The sequence below is a fragment of the Crinia signifera genome, chromosome 11 (genome assembly GCF_055691185.1).
Source record: "Crinia signifera chromosome 11, ASM5569118v1, whole genome shotgun sequence".
NCBI lineage: Eukaryota > Metazoa > Chordata > Amphibia > Anura > Myobatrachidae > Crinia > Crinia signifera.
Window position 1 is genome coordinate 78,737,716 of NC_139227.1, and position 19,726 is coordinate 78,757,441.

General features: G+C 42.3%; 3 protein-coding genes across 3 annotated transcripts in view; 1 reads left to right on the forward strand and 2 right to left on the reverse strand.

Moving 5' to 3' along the window:
* LOC146045538 (synaptotagmin-1-like) overlaps positions 1 to 5,691 on the forward strand; it is a 55,502-nt gene extending 49,811 nt beyond the window's left edge. Inside the window, exons 7-8 of the mRNA XM_083164454.1 lie at positions 1,448 to 1,559; positions 5,268 to 5,691. Coding sequence (XP_083020580.1) covers positions 1,448 to 1,559; positions 5,268 to 5,569 — 414 coding nt within the window. The 3' untranslated portion in view covers positions 5,570 to 5,691. The remainder of the gene's footprint in view (positions 1 to 1,447; positions 1,560 to 5,267) is intronic.
* Positions 5,692 to 11,815: 6,124 nt separating this feature from the next.
* LOC146045067 (4-galactosyl-N-acetylglucosaminide 3-alpha-L-fucosyltransferase FUT5-like) lies at positions 11,816 to 12,644 on the reverse strand. The gene is given in 2 exon segments (XM_083163757.1): positions 11,816 to 12,343; positions 12,345 to 12,644. Coding segments are annotated over 2 exon segments (699 nt in total). The 5' UTR covers positions 12,516 to 12,644.
* A 3,551-nt stretch (positions 12,645 to 16,195) lies between these two features.
* Positions 16,196 to 17,592, reverse strand: LOC146045539 (3-galactosyl-N-acetylglucosaminide 4-alpha-L-fucosyltransferase FUT3-like). Its single transcript, XM_083164455.1, has one exon. The coding sequence runs from the start codon at positions 17,532 to 17,534 to the stop codon at positions 16,479 to 16,481; it is 1,056 nt and encodes a 351-aa protein (XP_083020581.1). The 5' UTR covers positions 17,535 to 17,592; the 3' UTR covers positions 16,196 to 16,478.
* Positions 17,593 to 19,726: the final 2,134 nt, after the last annotated feature.

Genomic DNA, 19,726 nt, shown 5'->3' on the forward strand with positions numbered 1-19,726 from the left:
CAAGATAAATATTGGTACCCCCCTGGTGATGGTTTGCAGCATGTGCAGTGTAGCAATACTAGTGCAGGAAGTCAGGATCTAATTTGCATAAGTAGAGCAGGAAACTGTAGTAGAGATAACAGACTCTGGAAGAGCTATTGTACTGGTAATATACTGCCAACACTTACTGACTTAAATAAAGTGATGTGACTGGTGATTGGTCCATCTGATCAAGTGTCTGTGACTTGCTGCACACTGTTTGGTTGAACATCCATGTGATACTTTGTGGCGCTCATGTACTGAAGCCATGGTAATCACCGGAGATGAACGCCAACCATGTACAGGTAAGTGTTTGGGATGTGAGGCAGCACTGTGGGGACCCTGAAGGACGAAAGGGTGCACAGCAGGACTTGACAATGGCCCCAGGGTCCAGACTGTGACAGGATAATGTAAATACTCTTGAACAACGGGTTAAGCTTATACTTATATATTCCTGCCCATTTCTTATCATGAAGATAGGAAGGAGAACATTGCACCATTGTTACAGATATGTTTGTTACAAACTGTGCCCATACATTATATAGCAATGTCTGATGTGCAAAATTAAGTTCCAGTGAAAACTTTAATCGTCTTGATCTTAGTTTTCTATGTTCTACCTGATAAATGTGCTGTTATTCTTTTTCTATTTACTTTGTGCTTGTGTGAGCCAGGATTGTGAAAATTATGTTCAAGCTGCTGTGTCACCGTATCAATACCAGCAGCAGATTTTCATCATGGATTAAAAAATACATGTTCCCGGACCTTTCACAATTTATTTTCCTACTACTGATTGAGCTTAGACAACTAAAATAAAATCATCATAATGTAAAATAAAAAAAAAAGGGAAGTTCAGGTTGTTTCTTAATGAGGGAGGTGAAAACGCTCTTTAGGAGTAAGAACTCCACTATATAAAAGTCCCCAGGGTATAGCTGCTGACCACGAGGTGCCCATACACTGCGGTGTCTTCTACCCTCTGAGGAGTCACCACGAAGCCCCCCTGGAGGCGTCTTGAACCTTCCCGGGCAACAGGATTGCAAACAACATAGTGTACAGTATGAGTATAATGCTGAAGTGTTGACACTGTTCTATACATTACTGGCTGACTCTTGTGGTGGGATGTACAGTAAGTTCGCTGGAGATGTGGGGTGCCGACCGGACTCTAGACTGTTATTTTAAGTGGCAATCATTTACAAGGCAAAACTACACCAGACAACAGTCTGAACCTCTGGCGAACTTGGACACTATTACATCCCGCCAAAGGAGACCTATTATTTCACTTGTGATACAGAGGAGATCTGGCAAACATGCACCGATAATGTTCTGTGAGGACTAGAATAGGTAAACACTGTCCTATATTACATTGCTACATGGAAATATGCAAATGTTCATACAGTCATTTTAATATTTAAACCTCTTACCTTAACTACAGGATATCATTGGAGAAGTTTTGATATCACTCAAATGTCTCCCCACATCACAGAAGATAGAAATTGGGATCCTGAAGTTCCAAACAAGCTCACATAGCTTTATTCAAGAAAGAGGTACAGTGCATTCATTGAAGTATAAGCCTCAAATATCTATCTATCTATCTATCTATCTATCTATCTATCTATCTATCTATCTATCTGTCTATCTGTCTGTCTATCTATCATTTGTCCAATAGTGGTATGGCGACTATAATTTAAATACACAGTCCATATATGATGATCCAATTTCAGTGAAACAGAGAGAGAAAGTTCATCCAAAAATTGTTTATTTTGATCCTTCAATGAGTTGTCACAGGTATTACAGCATTATGGAAACCTCCCAACGTGTTTTGTCTAGACAAGACTTCATCAGGGGAACATTTTTACAATCTTTCAGCAAAGATAGATTCTCAAAGTGTCCTTGGGAAAATTCCTTTTTCTTTTGGGAAGAATAGAAATATTCCTGGCAAGTATAATACTTTCTACATATAGAGCTATAGAACATGCACCAGAGCCCTCTGATGTGGGTAACTATCACTAACCCTGTATATTTGTTTTACAAAGTGCAAGAAGCGCTGCAACCTTATTGCCAAACTAAATATGATAGGGCATGTGAACAACATATAAAACACTCCAAACAGTGGCGTAACTATGGTATCGCAGACCCAGTGGTGGATCGGGGGAGCCAGCACTGGCAGGCTCTGCAGGGCATGATAAAAAGGTAGAGAGGTACAGACAAGACAGCTGGTTGGTGCACATTAGCTCTCCCACTGGTTAAGGCTATACACACAGAGCCTAATGGCTGCTGTGTATAGCGTGGGCTGTGAGCCGGGAGCCCTGCCCTTTCCGGGAGAGGGCAGCCAGCTCAGGAGGGGGGGGCGTTGCTGCTGGGAGGGAAAAGGGGTGGGTAGGGGGCGGATCCACATGGGCGGCTACTTGTTGGGGGCATGGCCAGAGCGATAGTGCTGTTTTAGCCACGCCCCCGAAGTGCAATGCCGGGAGGGTAAGGGTAGTCCATTCCGGGAGGGTAGGCAACCCTGTTATATTATCTATAAAGCTGCTCAGAACTGAGCTATACCTCCTATCCAGACAAGGGGTCAAATGTAATAAGATATAGAGTAATAAACTACCAGCTAATCAGCTCCTATCCTAGACTGTGATTGAAAAATGTAAAGCAGGAGCTGATTAGTTGGTTGTTTATCACTCTCCATTGTATCACTTTTTCAAGCTTAGTGCATTTGAGCCTGGGAAAGCTAGTGCAATAGTCCAAGTGGGCACAAGTGGAATATACACAAAATACCTCATCTCAATCAAACAATCCCAAATTTTTTTTTAAAAAATGTCATTGTTCATGCTTTTTTTTTTTTTTTTTTTTTTGCTACCTCTTCTTGGCTGCTATTGATTTTTCACTATTGACAACTAAAAGTGATATGGACAGAGTCAGGACAAAGTTACAGGGAGAGGATTAGTATAGAGGAGGCTAGCATAGAGGTGACAGGGTCAGGACAGGGGCCAATACTGAGATGACCAATGCCAGATATGTGTCAACAGGCTCCCCATAGGCACCACATTTTTCCTCCCCTCACAACCTATTTTAACATTTCATTATTAAGTTATATGAATACTTACCTACCCTCCCAGAATGGCCAGGAGGCTCCTGAAAATTGGGTCCCCCTCCCGGCCACACAGAAGGGTGATCAAGTCTACCACATGCCCCCGGCCTCTTCCGCATCTTCCTACCCTGCCGGTAAAATCCCACAATTTACTGGTGTTTGCAGAGGAGGAGGAGCTAAAATGTCACAATTTGAGTGATTTTAGCCCCTCCCGCTCCAAGTAAACACCTGCGGAGCTGGATTCGGATGTCTGTAGTGAACCATAGCAGTTACCATCACAGTTCAGTGTTTAAAAATTCACCCATGTCAACTTATGCACTCTCGGCAGCAAACATTGATAAGTAGAACAGAGAATTTCAGCAATTCCTTTAAAACATATAGTCTTACAGCAATTCAGAGCAGCATGAAGTAGGGATAATCATCTCATCACAATGGTTCACAACCATCAATGTATTTGTTGCGATGGCAGTAGTTTTACCATTCAATGGTAGTGTTCCGATGCTTGTTGCCATCAAATGGTAAACATTTGATGATGTTGTGATGGTTCTGGCCCCAGTCCTGTCCCCGGCTGGGAATGCTGAAGAGTTTTGTGCATGTGTGGCCAAGCTAAAGATGTTTTGCACATGCACAAACAATGCTTTTTTTCACATGGGCAAATCACATGATTTTTTTCTCTAATTCTTTTGATGCACTTTTCATCCCTAGCATGAAGTACTATATAAGGGGGTAAGTTTAATCTGCTTTGCAGGGAGGGAGCAAGTAGCAGAAGTTTTTGTCAAGTCGGAGCTGGCTGGTCCCTTCTGTAGCGTGAACAATGGCCAGTTACAAAGAGAAAGGGGAAGAGACAGCCAGGACCACCAGGCAAAGCATGCTGACCAGCAGCAGCACTGCCTGGCTAGCCATATTGTAGGTAACCCATTACACCCCATTGCGATGTATGTGTATAAAACTAATACAACACTGTAGGACTTAACAATAAAAGACTCAAAAAGTAAAGCAGTCAAACCTGCACTCTAACAGTCCATTGGGGAATTAATTGCAGATGTGAAGAGTCCGGCAGTCATAAGAACAGGATCTAAGGGTACTGAGACACCCTAAAGCTCTGAATTGAGATGATCACTTATCAAGTATAATCAATTTTGGTGTAATGGCAAACAGCAATATGAAAGTAAACAAATGAAATCAGGGGTTAGGAATTCTACAAGGATCATTCAGACCAGGAGCCAACCTCAACTGAGATATTTCCACGCTCAGCCAAGTATTGGTTTATCTACACTTTACTATCAATGCTGGACAAGGCAACTTGGAAATAACAGCACATACAGTGCCAAACATGTCCACTGTCATTTCCACCCATGAACAAACAATAGCCAACGAGTATGAAGACATCTGGTGCCAAATCAAAGTGTGGGCCATGAAGGGGGTGTGATGCATGTGTGGGAGTTCAGTGTCCAGAGACAGTCAAGATGTGGTGAGAAGTAGTTGAGCAGCAGCACCACTTACTGAGTTATACTCTGGGAAATAAACTATGCCATCCCTAACACAGCACCAAACCAGATAGGGGACCATAAAGTCACCAACCCAAACACCATGATATCCAGTAACTGTTACTGGATGCAGAAGGCGATTTTCTAAAAAGTAACCATCTGCACCACCCATTAAAAGGGAAACCCTTTTGTAACAGCTATCAAGTGCAAAAGTGATTAGAACCAGGTTAACAATCCTTTGACTCCATAAGTTGCCAGCAGCTGATAGACTTGATTCTCAGGTACCAGGTCGCATTGAATGATGGTTTTACTCTGTAATTGAGTCAAAGATCCAGTTATCATTTCAACTGTAAGTAAGGGAGACCTACTGTATGTCAGAATAGTGGAGATGGACTCAAGATGGTAAACTCTGGTAAGTAGCAGCATGAAGTAACACAAGAAGTAACACAAACCATGTGTCAACACCAGGGTCTATCCTTTGTGTGTAAATGGGCAGGGTATTGTTTCTTTATTACTGAATGTTGCCAAATGATACATGCATATTATGAATACTGTATATTCTAATGGCTTAGTTGAACATTGTCAGTGATACAGACCTGTTTTGGAAGATTTTGGTACACCGTTTCTTTAATTTGTGCATGTAGTAAAATAATTGTATGTGTTTTTTTGTCCTATTATTTCAGATGTATATGCCAGAATAGATGTCTTCAGTAATCACCATAAGCAGAAACATCAAAAGTCCAGTCTACGGGCAAAGTCTAAAGTGACCGTGTTCAATGAGACTTTTCTATTCAGTCTTCCTAATCCTGGGAAAACGCAGTGTCTGGTTCTCATCTCATTGTATGAAACTGTGGAAGGCGGGAGGAAACTCATTGGACAAGCTTCACTGGGGAACCAGCCAACCCAGCCAGAAGATAGCCATTGGGATCAGATGATGCAATCACTTCGTCACCCGGTAGCGGATTGGCATCCATTGTACATATAAAGACACTATCCAAATTAAGCCTTTTGTTTTTGAAACATTCGGGACAGTACTAAATGGGTTTGTAAATGTAACCAAGGACATGAACTGTTGTAGTAAAATAGTTTAATCATATTACCTCTTGAATTGGAGTTAACTCTTTTCTTTTACCATCCCATATTCACTTCAATTGCAACTGATATCTAGATTAATATTTTAGCCATTCTGGTTCTTAAATAGGGGTATGCATCCGGCACACCCTGAACCTGGAGAACCAATGACAAGTTCTTAGAACACAATCAGCTGCTTGGTCTCAGTCCGTACTTCCATGACTTTAGAACATCAAATAGGTTGACACATTGTGAAAAAGTGCCCTGCTACAGCCCTGGAAGCAATGGAAGGTGAAATTACTTATAAATAAGGAAACATAGTTTTTAAAAAGGCAGTCACAATAAGCACAAGGCTTTATGGAACTGCTATAAATACTGTGTTTAATTTACACATGACAGAAGTTTCCATTAAAAGTCATAACATATTTGCTCTCTGTTTATCCTTTGTTGGCAAGAGTGAATTGTGGCGGTGTATCCTACCCGACATTTACGGTAAGTCAGCCAACCACCAGTAGCTCAGTCTCTCCCAACTCATGATCTTATAAGCAAAATTCAGAGTGCTCAGACCCTAATAAGCATGTGTATGGTGGCAATTTTTTCGTTGATTTCCGCACTAGAAACAGTTTGGAGACTGAGCACTAGAGCATTCGCGGAAAAATGGTGCTGTGGCCATTTTTCTAGCCATTTCTGCAGCGCTGCTGCCTCCGACACTGGACTCCAGAGGATAAGTACAGTATTTTAAAATGGGTGCATTGTGGGTCTGCTGGAATCTGCTGTGACTTCTGAAATCAAAGCCAAAACGACAATGGCGCTGATCGGTGGGACTTATATAGGGTCTGGGTCTCGCTCAAGAATCCAACAGCGGGATGGTGACTCATTCTGGATCTGGAAAAATAGTGCTAAGGATCGAATTGCTTGGATGCTGCCTCATATCAGGTAAGTTTGGGGGGGGTCTCTAGGAACCAAGCCAAGATAATTTTTTAATACTACCCTAAAATTTCTATCACAAAACCCATTGTTTGTTGAGTTGTCAGAATTGAGCACGACCAGAGCTTCACATATAGCAGCCCATATTTCCATGGAGTCAATACTTTCGCTGGTAGTTTTTAATTTTAGAGTCTAATTTGTAAGCAGTAATACCAGGGGTAGATTGGCACAACTGTATACTAGCAAAGAGTAATAGACAGAGTAACATGATAGCAGGCATAAATCAGGCTCTCCAAGGTAAGTGGAAAAAAATGTAAAATGCCACAGGACTACAGGTAAGCATGCAGACAGGGTCAGATTAAGGCTTGGGGGGGGGGGGGGGGGGGGGGGCTGGGGCACGTAAGAAATGATTGCTTGGGTAAAGAGGGATATATTAGATTGTGCATAACTTCCCTCTCAATATATGATTGGCGTCACCTGTGTTGAACAATTCTATTTAAAATAAAGACACTACAACACAGGTGATTGCAGTCAGAATTTAAGAGGGAAGTCCAGGTAGTTACCATACTGTGCCGTCTGCAATGGTTCACATGAGTATATTAAATTGGTACTTGTTTCCTAGAACGGCGCCCACGATTTTGATCTTAGGCATCGCAAGGAAAAAATTGCGTCGGTCGCATCGCATGCGGCCAAAAAATCGCATGCAATGTGACCGACGCGATTACCGCGATTTTACATAGGGAACAATGTTAAATGGCCCAATTGACCCGATTTCACATAGGGAACAATATTAAATGGCCCACAGACCCCAAATACCCACCCTGAAGTGTGAAATGGCCCCCCCAATTGTTAACGCCACCCCACCATCAACGTCAACCTGAAGCGTGGCGAGCGCAGCGAGCGGCGGCGGTACGCGTCCTCCGACCTTTTTATATCCCCACTATCCACGTCGGCGTGGAGTTGAGAATTGAAAGTGTGGCGAGCCCGAAGCGTGGCGAGGGGACGCGGAACACGCTCCCCAAGCGTGGCGAGCGCACACGGATTACTTAACATGTATTCCGCGTCCGCTCGCCACGCTTCGGGCTCGTATTCCACGTCCCCTCACGGGGCTCGCCACACTTTCTATTCTCAACTCCACGCCGACGTGGATAGTGGGGGTATGAAAAGGTCGGAGGACGCGTACAGCCGCCCCTCGCGGGCACGCTACGCTTCGGGTTGACGTTGATGGTGGGGTGGCGTTAACAATTGGGGGGGCCATTTCACACTTCAGGGTTGGTATTTGGGGTCTGTGGGCCATTTAACATCGTTCCCTATGTTAAATCGGGTCAATTGGGCCATTTAGCATTGTTCCGTATGTAAAATCGGTAATCGCGTCGGTCGCATCGCATGCGATTTTTTGGCCGCATGCGCTGCGACCGACGTGATTTACATTTTACCATGCATTTCTATGTAAAATCGCGGGCATCGCATCAGTCGCATCGCATGCTATTATAATGGCTGGGGAGACCCCCTGACAGAGGGGGGCCCGGGGTACTACGCATGCATAGGTTAATGAAGAGTACAACCTATGACTTTTTGCACTGTGAATCTTCTGTATATTTGCCTATGAAAAGAGGTGTTTTCATAGGCATTTAGCATGTCAGCATTAACCACGTTAACATTTAGCATGTCAACACGTGCAGTGGACACCTACCTGCTAATGAATCTTGGGTGGCTCTCATGGTGACTTCTGGGTCTGGTGGTCATGTGGTACAATGGTCTTCATTGTTATTGTTGACATTATAGATGCATCACCTCCATTAGATTAATTCACAGGTGCTAGTCCATGTTTATTTGCATCCCCAAGTTTCTCATTCATCTTGCTTACTGTATGTTGTATGTATGATGTATTTATTATAGGGATGTGCACCGGCCACTTTTCGGGTTTGGGTTCTGATTACCTTGAGGTTTTGGGTTCTAATGGGTTTTGGCAAAACACCTCCTAAGTGTTTTGTGTTTGGATTTTTTGGGTTTTGGGTTCTGATTTTTTGTTAAAAAAGCATAAAAACTGCTAAAATCGCAGAATTTTGTTTTTATTTTTTGATCCTACACTATATTAACCTCAATAACATTCATTTACTCTCATTTCCAGTCTATTCTGAACAGCTCACACCGTACAATATTGTTTTTAGGGCAAAAGGTTGCATCGAGGTAGCTGGATATCTATGATAAGCCACACAAGTGTGCGTCACAAACACTAGACTGATATGGCACACTTAGCATCCCCTCTAGGCTGATACTGCACACCTAGAATTACCCCTGGACTAACATGGTAGCATCACCCCTGGACTGATACAGCACATTTAGCATCACCCCTGGATTGATACGGCACACTTAATAGCACCCCTGGGCTGATACGGCACACAGCATCACCCCTGGACTGATATGGCACACAGCATCACCCCTGGACTGATATGGCACACAGCATCACCCCTGGACTAATACAGCACACTTGGCAGCACCCCATGAATTATACAGAAGACTTGGCAGCAACCCATGAATTATATGACACATTTGGCTCACCCCAGGAATTACACGTAATACATGTAGGCACCCCTGACCTGATACAGCACACATGGAATTATACGGCACAGATGGAGGCACCCCTGGACTGATACGGCACACATGGCGGCAGGCATGGAATTATACGGCAGACATGGCAACACTCCTGCAGTAAAAAAAAAGGAAAACTTTTATTCTTTTAATTAAAAAAAAAGAGCAGCACACCTGGAATAATACGGCAGACTTTAGTAACACCACTTGAATTATACGGCTCTCTTGGCTCACCCCTGGACTGATACAGCAAATTTAACAGCCCTTGGAGTAAAAAAAACAAAAAAAGGGCAGCTCCCCTGGACTGATACAGGACACATGGGGGCACCCCTGGACTGATACGGGACACATGGGGGCACCCATATAATTATAAAGCGCACACGGGGGCACCCCTGGACTGATATGGGACACTGGGCACCCCTGGAATTATACGGCACACATGCGGGCACCCCTGGACTGATACGGGACACTGGGCAGCACAGCTGGACTGATATGGCACACTTAACACCCCTTGCAGGTTAAGGGAAAAAAACACCTTTTTTTATTTAAATAAAAAACAAAAAACTTTTTTTTTCAGAGAGCCCCCGTTAAATGTCCCCCACAGTAGTCCCATATAACAGCCCCCCTTTAGTAGTAGCCTTAGTAATGCCCCCTTAGTAGCTGTAACCTGAATAGTTTTCCACTTAGTGGTTCCCCTTTAGTAGATGTACAAAAGTTCCTGCACCATTAGTTCCCCCTTAGTAAACGTACCTTTAGATTCCCGACTTTTACAGTTGTCCCCCTTGAGCAGCCCCACTCAGTTTATGCAGCCTCTATTTGATCCCCCAATAGTTGCCCCTCCTTAGTATATCCCCCCACAGTGTTTTTTTTGTCCCCCATAGGTTTTTCTTCTGTGCAGACAGCACGGCAACATCCGTGCTGTCTGACTTCTACATGCAGAATGAAGATGGCGCCGGAGCCGGACCTTTTATAGAGATCCAAATCCGACGCAGGATGATGACGTTTTGGCCTCGATTTGGACTCCTGAAAATGGCGGGACCCGGCGAACTCCTCGGATCTGTCCTCGGATAAGGTAAGTTCGTGGGGGTTTGGATCTCTAGGATCCGAAACCCGCTCATCTCTAGTTTTAACAGTACATAACAGTTCAGTTAAAACTGGAATCGACTCGTACCGAATTAAATGGTCTACATATGAGGTAGACAATAAGGTGTAGGGAGGGACATATGCTTGTCACAATGGAACCAAGAACTCCTCTCACTTTCTTTAGATGCTGATGAATCTCAAATGGATAAGAGAAACTTCATGGTGCAGTATAACATACTTTTATTCACACACAATTAAAACATCACACAATGTAAGGGATCTCAGGGCTCTCACCATTCAATTATGTCCACATGTGATTGTAGACACAAAAGCATAAAATGTAAAACCACCACAGGCGTCCCTGGATACTGGCTGTAAGGTGAAGTCTGTCCGGTCCCCTTCCAGAGTGTTTTCAAACGCCTGCCCTTATCAGACTTTGTCAGAATAATACCCTTGATCCCTTATGCCCCTTTCATATCCCAAGCCGGTTGGACCCAGGATCGGTAGATTCAGATTAAACCTGGGTCACCCATTTTACAGAGGGCAAACTGGATTTAACCCTTCTTATACCGGCTTGAAATACCAGGTTGGTTGACCCAGGTTATTCGGTGTGGTGTGTTCACACTGGATCACACAAACTGGATCATTTGTATGATGTGAAAGGGGTATTATTTATTAAGTTAGTTAGTTACTTATACACCTTTCACACCACAAAAATAACCCGGGTCAATTGCTGGGCCAGTGTGGGCTGTAAAAGGGCTATGTTGAATATCCTGGGTTCAGCAACCCGCCAATCCAATCAGGGAATAAACAGTGTTATTCCTGGGTCAGACTCAGGTTGCTGGGCAGTCTGAATGGGTATTCCGGTTCAAGCGACCCAGGTCCCATTCACTTCTATGGAGGGGGCAGCAGCATCACCTCAGTGCTGCCTCCTCCCCTTGCCTGACACGTCACCACTCTGCTTTGCTCCCCCAGATGATGTCAATAAGCCGGGTAGCTGTCAATAAACCAGGTAACACCACATAGTGCAAATGCCGGGTCGCTCCCAGGATGGGCCTGTGTCCAAATCCCAGGTCGTATTTGCGATGTGAAAGGGGTATTATTTTACAGCACTTCATTATATGGAGACCAATGGGGTGGCTTAATTTACCATGGTTGCTAATTATTGGGACTAAAGGGAAACGGTTTTGTTTTTCACTGACGCTTTTCCTGTGTTGGAGGCACCAGAATCTCAGCCCCAGATAAATCTCACTGAAACGGATTTCCCATTTGCTTGTGATCTTCCTGGTGTAATTTTGACTAGCCTGTGTCTTCTGCCATTGTAGCTGGTTAAGAATTTGGAGTATACACAATGCCCCTATTATTTATTTGTTTCTAAAGCTGGGTCAAATAACATTTGAGATTAAATTCCACTAAAACTGAAGTAAGATTCTGCAACACAGCCTAGGACACAATTTTCTGCCCAACATGCATACTCTACATATAAAGTCAGATGAGTCTGTAAATTAACTTATTTGTACAATGTTTCAAGTTTTGGAATAGTTTTATGTGTAGGAGCTTATTTTATTGCTTTGCATATTATACAGTAGGAAATCTGCCAGTGTGTTCCTAATACAGGATGAAGTCTGGCCCTCCAGTGGAAATATCACTGGTAGGTTTTGTCATCATTGTCCAACTTTAAAATATATGTGGCCAGTTCCTGGGCTGCGGGGAAGTCATCTACATGAATAAAAGAGTCTTTGGGAATGAAGCGCTCATAATTTTCTCGAGATGGGCCCATAACTATTGGCACAATACCAAATGTGAAGGCATTATACCACAGTTTCTCCGTAATGTAGTCTTCATGAATTGAGTTTTCGAAGGCCAGATAAAATTTGTACTTGGAAAGTATTTGCTGCTGTTCACTTCTAGGCAGAGGAATATGCTGTCTTCCATATACGTAAATGGATAAAAACTTGTTAATCTGTTCATAATAGTTCACCCTCCGAGACTGTGGGTTCCAATTACTGACTACACAGGCCACCAGCTTAGTCTTTGGCGGGATGGTGAAGTTCTCTTCATCCTTATTCTCCTCCAACCAGCCATAAAGGTGAGAATATGTCAGAGTCAGTCCTGTAGGACATGGTCAGATTGATGAGATTGTCCATAAAATGTAAGTTTGGGCTCTTCGATGGGGACTCCTTGTTAAACCATACCCAATACTGACTTGGTGGTCTTGGTAAATGAGGTAACAACTTTTTAGAGTGGAATATAGTCATGTGATGGATAACAATCGTGTCCGCAGAAGAAAACAATGTCCTATCAGCAGTATAGACGCAATCACTGATATCAAGGTAAGATGGACATTCATTAAGGCGAAATTTATTACCTAATGGCCAAGTCCATAGCAAGATGATTCGAGCATGTCCACTTGTTTCCTGTGCAGGTTCCCCATATTAAGCTGCACCACTTGCTGAGGGAATTACATTGTTATACAATAGAAATAAAATGGCTGCAATGCACAGCTTTACAATACATATTATAAATAATTTCTTCAAAGATGTTTTCCGTGAACACTGCATTTAGTTATGTAGAACCACCGTATTGTATTATTTGGAGAGTAGAAGTTTCTCACAATTGTCATCCCTGTTGGAGAAATAAAGAAAACATGATACCTCAAAGTAATTATGTGAAATTATGTCAGACATGAAAATGGAACAAACTGTGCCCCATCGGTGTAGGTGGCCGGGCAGTGTGGCATACAGGCTACTAATTTCTAAATGGTACACTGTGCCACCATACTGGCACCACTAGCATTGCTTTTTTGTATTTCAGAAATAATAGTCAAAAACAGGTCAAATTGGGTGGTGGATGATAGATTGACAATCAATAGGTCAACAGTCAATGGGGGAATTTTACTAAGACAAGAGTGTTATTTCACATGAGAGGTTGCTACGGGCAACCAATCATAATCTTCTTATTTATTTAGCACCTTCTAAAACATAATAGATAGTATCTGATTTGTTTCCCATAGCAACATCTCATGTGAAATATAACTCTCATCTTAGTAAATTTCCACCAATAGGTCAACACCATAGGGTCAACATGTAAAAAGTCAACAGTACAAGAGGTTGACAGGAACAATAGGTTGACCGGTTCAAAAGGCTGACAAGACAATGGTCGACACATTTATGGGAACACATTTTTTTCATGTTTCTCAACTTTCCTTTTTTTACTATCCATGAATATAACTATTTGGAATGGTATGTTGTGGTGAGTGAAGCGAGGCAGCGAGGGGATGCATACTTCCTAATTTGGGTCATATATTGTTAAAAATAGAAATGTGTATACGTTTTTTGTTGTTGACCATATCCCCGTTAACTATTTAACCCTTCCAACCTTTTGTACCCGTCGACCTTTTGTAAACTTTTGACCCTGTCAACTTTTTGTACACATCAACCTAATAATCCTATGTGTTAACCTATTGACTGTCATCCATTTGTACTCGTTGACCATCTGACTGTCTATTTGTTAATCCACACCCGTATAATCATAGGCGTGCGCACATTGGCCCTTATTCTGATCGGTGCGGCAAGATCCAATTATGCGGCCAGGACCGTGCGTGCGAAACCCCGCCTTCCATACGGATCACAAACTCCGTCCGTACGCGGTAAGAAGCTGGCCGAACGTGTATTTTTCACGGAATACGCCTCCTCCATCTAAGGGAACCTCCCCCATCATTCGATGGTCTCAGACCATCGAATGCAGGACCGAGTGCTCCACCAGCTCCCGCAACCTCAGACGACACGGACATTTTTCCGTGCAAAAGCAGGGATCTGGGCGGGCAGCTGACATCCGGCGATGTCATATGTCCGCCCCATACACGTGCATCACGGCCGCATTACCATACGTACGCCCAGCGTTTGCATGGGAACGCCGATGAAACGCGGGGTGTATGCATATGGTAATGAGCCCAAATAGCCCTTCATGCCCCTCTCCACCCCCTGTTCGGAGTGTTCACATATCATGCGGGATTTGGCCGTACGCCCCGCTCGCACATGCGCAGAGACGCCTCTGCACATGCGCAGACACAAAACATCGGCGGGCCGAACGCACGCGGATATATCCGCACCGACCAGAATAAGGGCCATTGAGTGTTAAGGGTGCACAGGCACCCCCTAATGCTGTGCCCCCACCCCCACAGTTTTTGCTGCTAGTAATACCAGCAATACCTTTTACCAAAGACTTTTGCTTTTTAGACCTGTATTCCATTAAAACAAGCGTCCATCAATCAATTATGTGTGTTTTGCATTATTAATTGTTTTACACCATTGTCATATCACTACATCTGTGTCAGCCAGATATGATTTTGACTTTATTTGCATGTACTGTTACACAGAGTAATTAGAAGATTAAAACTGAAACAGGCAGGATATAATGGTGTGGCTGAGAATCGTTTTATATTGTAGTGAGTACACGCCTGATTGGCGGTGTTAGACAGACCCAATGGCGGTGTTAGACATGCCCAATAGGTGGTGCTAGGCACACCACTTTGACAGTGCACCCCCTAATCTCCCCAGCTCAGTGCATTTTACCATGTCCTACCACCCTCAGAGTGGCAAACACATTTTAACACTAATCTATTGCATGCATAGACTGATCGAATATCTTTACTCAGCTTCGGTACAAAATCCTGGTAAGCATTTTAACCAAGCTCCTATTCCTAAACCCCCTCCCACAGTCTGAAACTATCACCCCCCAACAGTCTTAGTCTATTCAACCCCCACCACAGCCTAACTCCACCAGTGCGAAAACCACTCCTCCATTGCTTAACCCCTGTGCATACCATTGAGTTTCTGAACATAGGGATTCTGTTCTCAAACTTCTGAATGTCAAGACCCCACTTGCTGGTAACCCCTTTTATCTGTGTGATTAATAATGTAGACATGAATGACAATTACACCCAAGCTTGGCAGCCATGCGGGATGCCAGATGAACTTGGATGTTTTAAGAAAATCACTTGTAAGGCAAATACCATGCCTTGTAAGTGATTGCCCCATTAAAAAAAACTGAGTTCGGCTGATATTCAGCTAGGCCACTGAACTCGGGAGTCATTGCATCTGTCCCGAAAATAACAGTAAACTAGGTGTAACAAGGTTAATAGAAAAAGCTTTTTGCATTTTCACACATTTCACATATAAAAAATGTAAAATGGACTAGTCACCATAATCATTACCCTTGTTTTCTGCATTCTACTGTATATAAATTCAAAAAAACAGATCTAGACAAAATAAGCACTGCTTCATCCCACCAAACACCACCTAGGTTGTTTTAACCCCCTATCCTATCATACATTATTTTTTAGGCGAAATATCACCATTGACATATATTGTTCTTTTAAAACCTAGATGATTGGGCGATGTGTAAAATTAAGTAGAATGCTTTTTGCTGTCCATGTTTTTTTTTTACTGGTTAGCCTACATCAGGAGTAGGCAATAAGTGTCCCTCTAGCTGTTGTAGAACTACCCATTCCAGAATGCCCTGTCATAATTATTCTATTTAGCCATAATAAAGTGGTTGCAGGGCATGATGGGAAATGTAGTTCTACATCATCTAGAGCAGTGGTAGCCAACCCTAGCCCTCGAGAGCTACCAACAGTTCACAATTTCCAGACAACCTAGCTGCTGCACAGCTGCACTCCTTACTCACTGACACATTTTAAAAGATACACAGATGGAGCTAATTAGCTCACTTGTGATTCTGTGAGGAGACCTGCAAAACATGCACTGTTGGTAGCTCTCGAGGACTAGGGTTGGCTACCCCAGATCTAGAGGTTCACTTATTGCCCACCCCTGGATCCCTGGATTTGATGCTTCCGTATATCAACACCCTGGTTTGCTATCATGATCAGAGGAGTATGTGGCCAAGACAGTATTATTCAGTTAACTATTTTCTAACACATATATCACCTCCATGCCCACTGTACAGAGCTCCATGGTCTGAAAATAAACAATAAGAACACAGTTCTAATTTGGTCAATTTTAAGGGGAATACTTATGCACCTCTTTTATAAGAATCCACTTATACATTGCCCCATTAGTCAAGAATTCCCTAGGCAACACACGTTTCACCCTTTACAGATACACCACTGTTTTATTGTATTGCAATGCTTTATTACATTAGGTGTAAAGTACTAAAGTTCACATAGTACATTTCATTGAATCATATTCTAAGGCTTTAACTCATTTGAACCAGTCTCCAAATCTTGAAATATTCTTATTCTTAGGGGCATTTTTTACTGCTTTGCATACCCTACAGTAATCTATCTGGAAGCTAGTGCCTGCAAAAGGATGAAATCTGGACCTCCAGTGGAAATATTGCTGGTAGGCTTTGTCATCACTGTCCAACTTTAAAATATATGTGGCCAGTTCCTGGGCCGTGGGGAAGTCATCTACATGAATAAAAGAGTCTTTGGGAATGAAGCGCTCATAGTTTTGGCGAGAGGGGCCCATAACAACTGGTACAATACCATTTGCAAAGGCATTTTTCCATAGTTTCTCAGTAATGTAGTCTTCATGAATTGAGTTTTCAAAGGACAGGTAAAATTTGTACGTGGAAAGGGTTTTCGTATAATTTCTAGGCAGAGGATTATGCTGTTTTCCATATATGTCAATGGATAAAAAATTCTTAAGCTGCTCATAGTATATCACCCTCGTGGAGTTTGTTTTCCAGTTACTGACTGCCCAGGCCACCAGCTTAGTCTTTGGAGGGATGGTGAAGTTCTTGTTTTCCTTATTTTCCTCCAACCAGCCATAAGGTGTGAATATGTCTGAGTCAGCCCTGTAGGACATGGTCAGATTGATGAGGTTGTCCATAAACTGTAGGTTTGGGCTGTTAGATGGGGACTCCTTGTTAAACCACACCCAGTACTGATTTGGTGGTCTTGGCAACTGGGGTAGTTGGCTTTGAGAGTTGGATACGTCCCAATGATGCATAACAACCGCATCAGCAGAAGAAAACAATGTTCTATTATCGGTATAGAAGCATCCACTAATATTAAGGAATGGTGGACAAACATTAAGGGGAAATTTATAATGCCCAAATGGCCAAGTCCATAGCAGAATGATTCGAGTATGTTCAGCTTGTTTCTCTGTAGTTTCCACATGTTCAATTGCATCAGTAATTGCTGGATGACTTACACGGTTGTACAGTGTATACAAAATGGCCGCAAGGCACAGCTGTGCGATACATATCATAAAGGATTTCTTCAGAGACCATAATTTTCTTAAATTCTTCATTTATTTATGTAGAAACACTGTAACAATAGGGCAAATTAGTTGGAGAATAAACTTCTCGTCACTGTTGAAGAAATAAAAAAAAATTTACATCAAAATTACAATGTGATACAGCTATTTTAGCAGTGAAAATTTGCTCTTTTTAAAACATATGTCAAACTTTGATACGATTTAATTTTTAGTATTATTGTTATTACAAAACAATATTTTAAATAATGTAGTTCATAATTTTTTTGCTATATTCACTGATGATTTTAATCTATATTAAACAATTAAATTGCCCAACAAAAACACATTGCACTGTGGGAACACTCAAGTTGAATGTTTTAGTGGAGCTGCAGCTCTGCTTTCTCTGAAAACTGAGCTGCAATTGGGGATTTGGCTTTGCCTGTCTGAGGCAGCCGAAACAAAATCCTAGATAAAAAATGGGTAATTGAATATCCCCCGGCAAGCCAATTACCCACCAACATGACTCATTGAATTTGGTACACAATGCTCTGCTCCTGGACTTCCCTCTTAATGTATGATTGTGTGGAACTAGGTAATTGACGAGAAGGGTGTTTCAACTCAGGTGATGGCAATCATACATTAAGAGGGAAGTCCAGGAACAGAGCACTGTGTACCGAATGCAATGGGTCATGTTGGAGAGCATGCGGTAATTGGATAGCGCCATTTTTATTGATAAGTATTGTTTAACAATTATAAACCCAGCTACCTTATATAGAAAATAATATATATATATATAAATATATATATATATATAGACAGCAGAAATAACAGTGCGCAAATAGGTCAGAAAGCCAGTGTCCAATTTAGACAATATACCCTTAGAGGATCTCCTCCACAAATGTCTCTTTATATTGCACTCAGGTGAAGTATGTCCCCGACAGCTTTAGCTCTCCACCTCACAGAGGTAATCCTGAATCCACAGGTGGTTTATCTAAAAGAGAATGATGAGAGCAAGCGCTCATAGTGCATGAATCTGTTTAAAAGTTTTATTGGACACAGGGTAAAAATACTGGTGATACAGAGAGCAGGGATCACGTACCGAATCAGGTTGTACATACACCGCTGTACATACACATGGAATAGCTGACTCCGCAGCACATTTGTTGGAGAGGTTACACTCAGATCGATGACGCTAGGCCATGCCCCAACGCGTTTCGTCATCGACTTCGTCAGAGCCCTCTGACGAAGTCGGTGACGAAACGCGTTGGGGCGTGGCCTAGCATCATCTCTGACCGGAGTTGAACTTTTGGAGAACTGATCACTGCTGCCGCTTGCTGCTGGAACAGACCGCTACAGTCTGCTGTATACTGTGTGCCACCTGTTGGTAATCGATCTGAGTGTAACCTCTCCAACAAATGTGCTGCGGAGTCAGCTATTCCATGTGTATGTACAGCGGTGTATGTACTGCACTGCACTGTTCACCTTGACAAAGGGGTACCTTATGCCCCGAAACGTTGGTATGCTATTTTTGCACTAATATACGTTTTTGAAATTTCCCAGAGTGCCGCTGTCTGCTTCTTTGCCTATATATATATATATATATATATATATATATATATATATATATATATATATATATATATATATATATATATATATATATATATAGTATCCCAAACGGATGTCACTCAGCAAATAAAGCAGACAAAGAAGATAGTATCTTTAGCCAACGTTTCAGGGCTTTGGCCCTTTTATCAAGTCTTGATAAAAGGGCCAAAGCCCTGAAACGTTGGCTAAAGATACTATCTTCTTTGTCTGCTTTATTTGCTGAGTGACATCCGTTTGGGATACTGTAAACTTCATTGTTTGGATGAGCACCAGTTCCAGCAGCCTATACAATAGAGTGCCGGTCAATTTGGGACTGTGTATATATATATATATATATATATATATATATATATATATATATATATATATATATATATATATATATATATATATATATATATATATATATATATATATATATATATATAGTGATATTCAAGTAGGGAAATGTGCACTCACAAAATTCATCCAGTATGTGCTGGGGTGTCCACAAGCTCAGGTTATACACTTAGTTAGTGTTAGCCATACATATCCAATAGTATAGAGCGCACTCACCAGACTTTTTTTCTCCAGAGTCCGTTTAAAATCACAAAACTTTAATAATCCGGTACTTGTGTAGTTTCACGGCGCCACCGAAC

Excerpts from the sequence above, each read along its gene's own strand:
- LOC146045539 (XM_083164455.1), bottom strand. The coding sequence starts at position 17,534 with ATGAAGAATTTAAGAAAATTATGGTCTCTGAAGAAATCCTTTATGATA.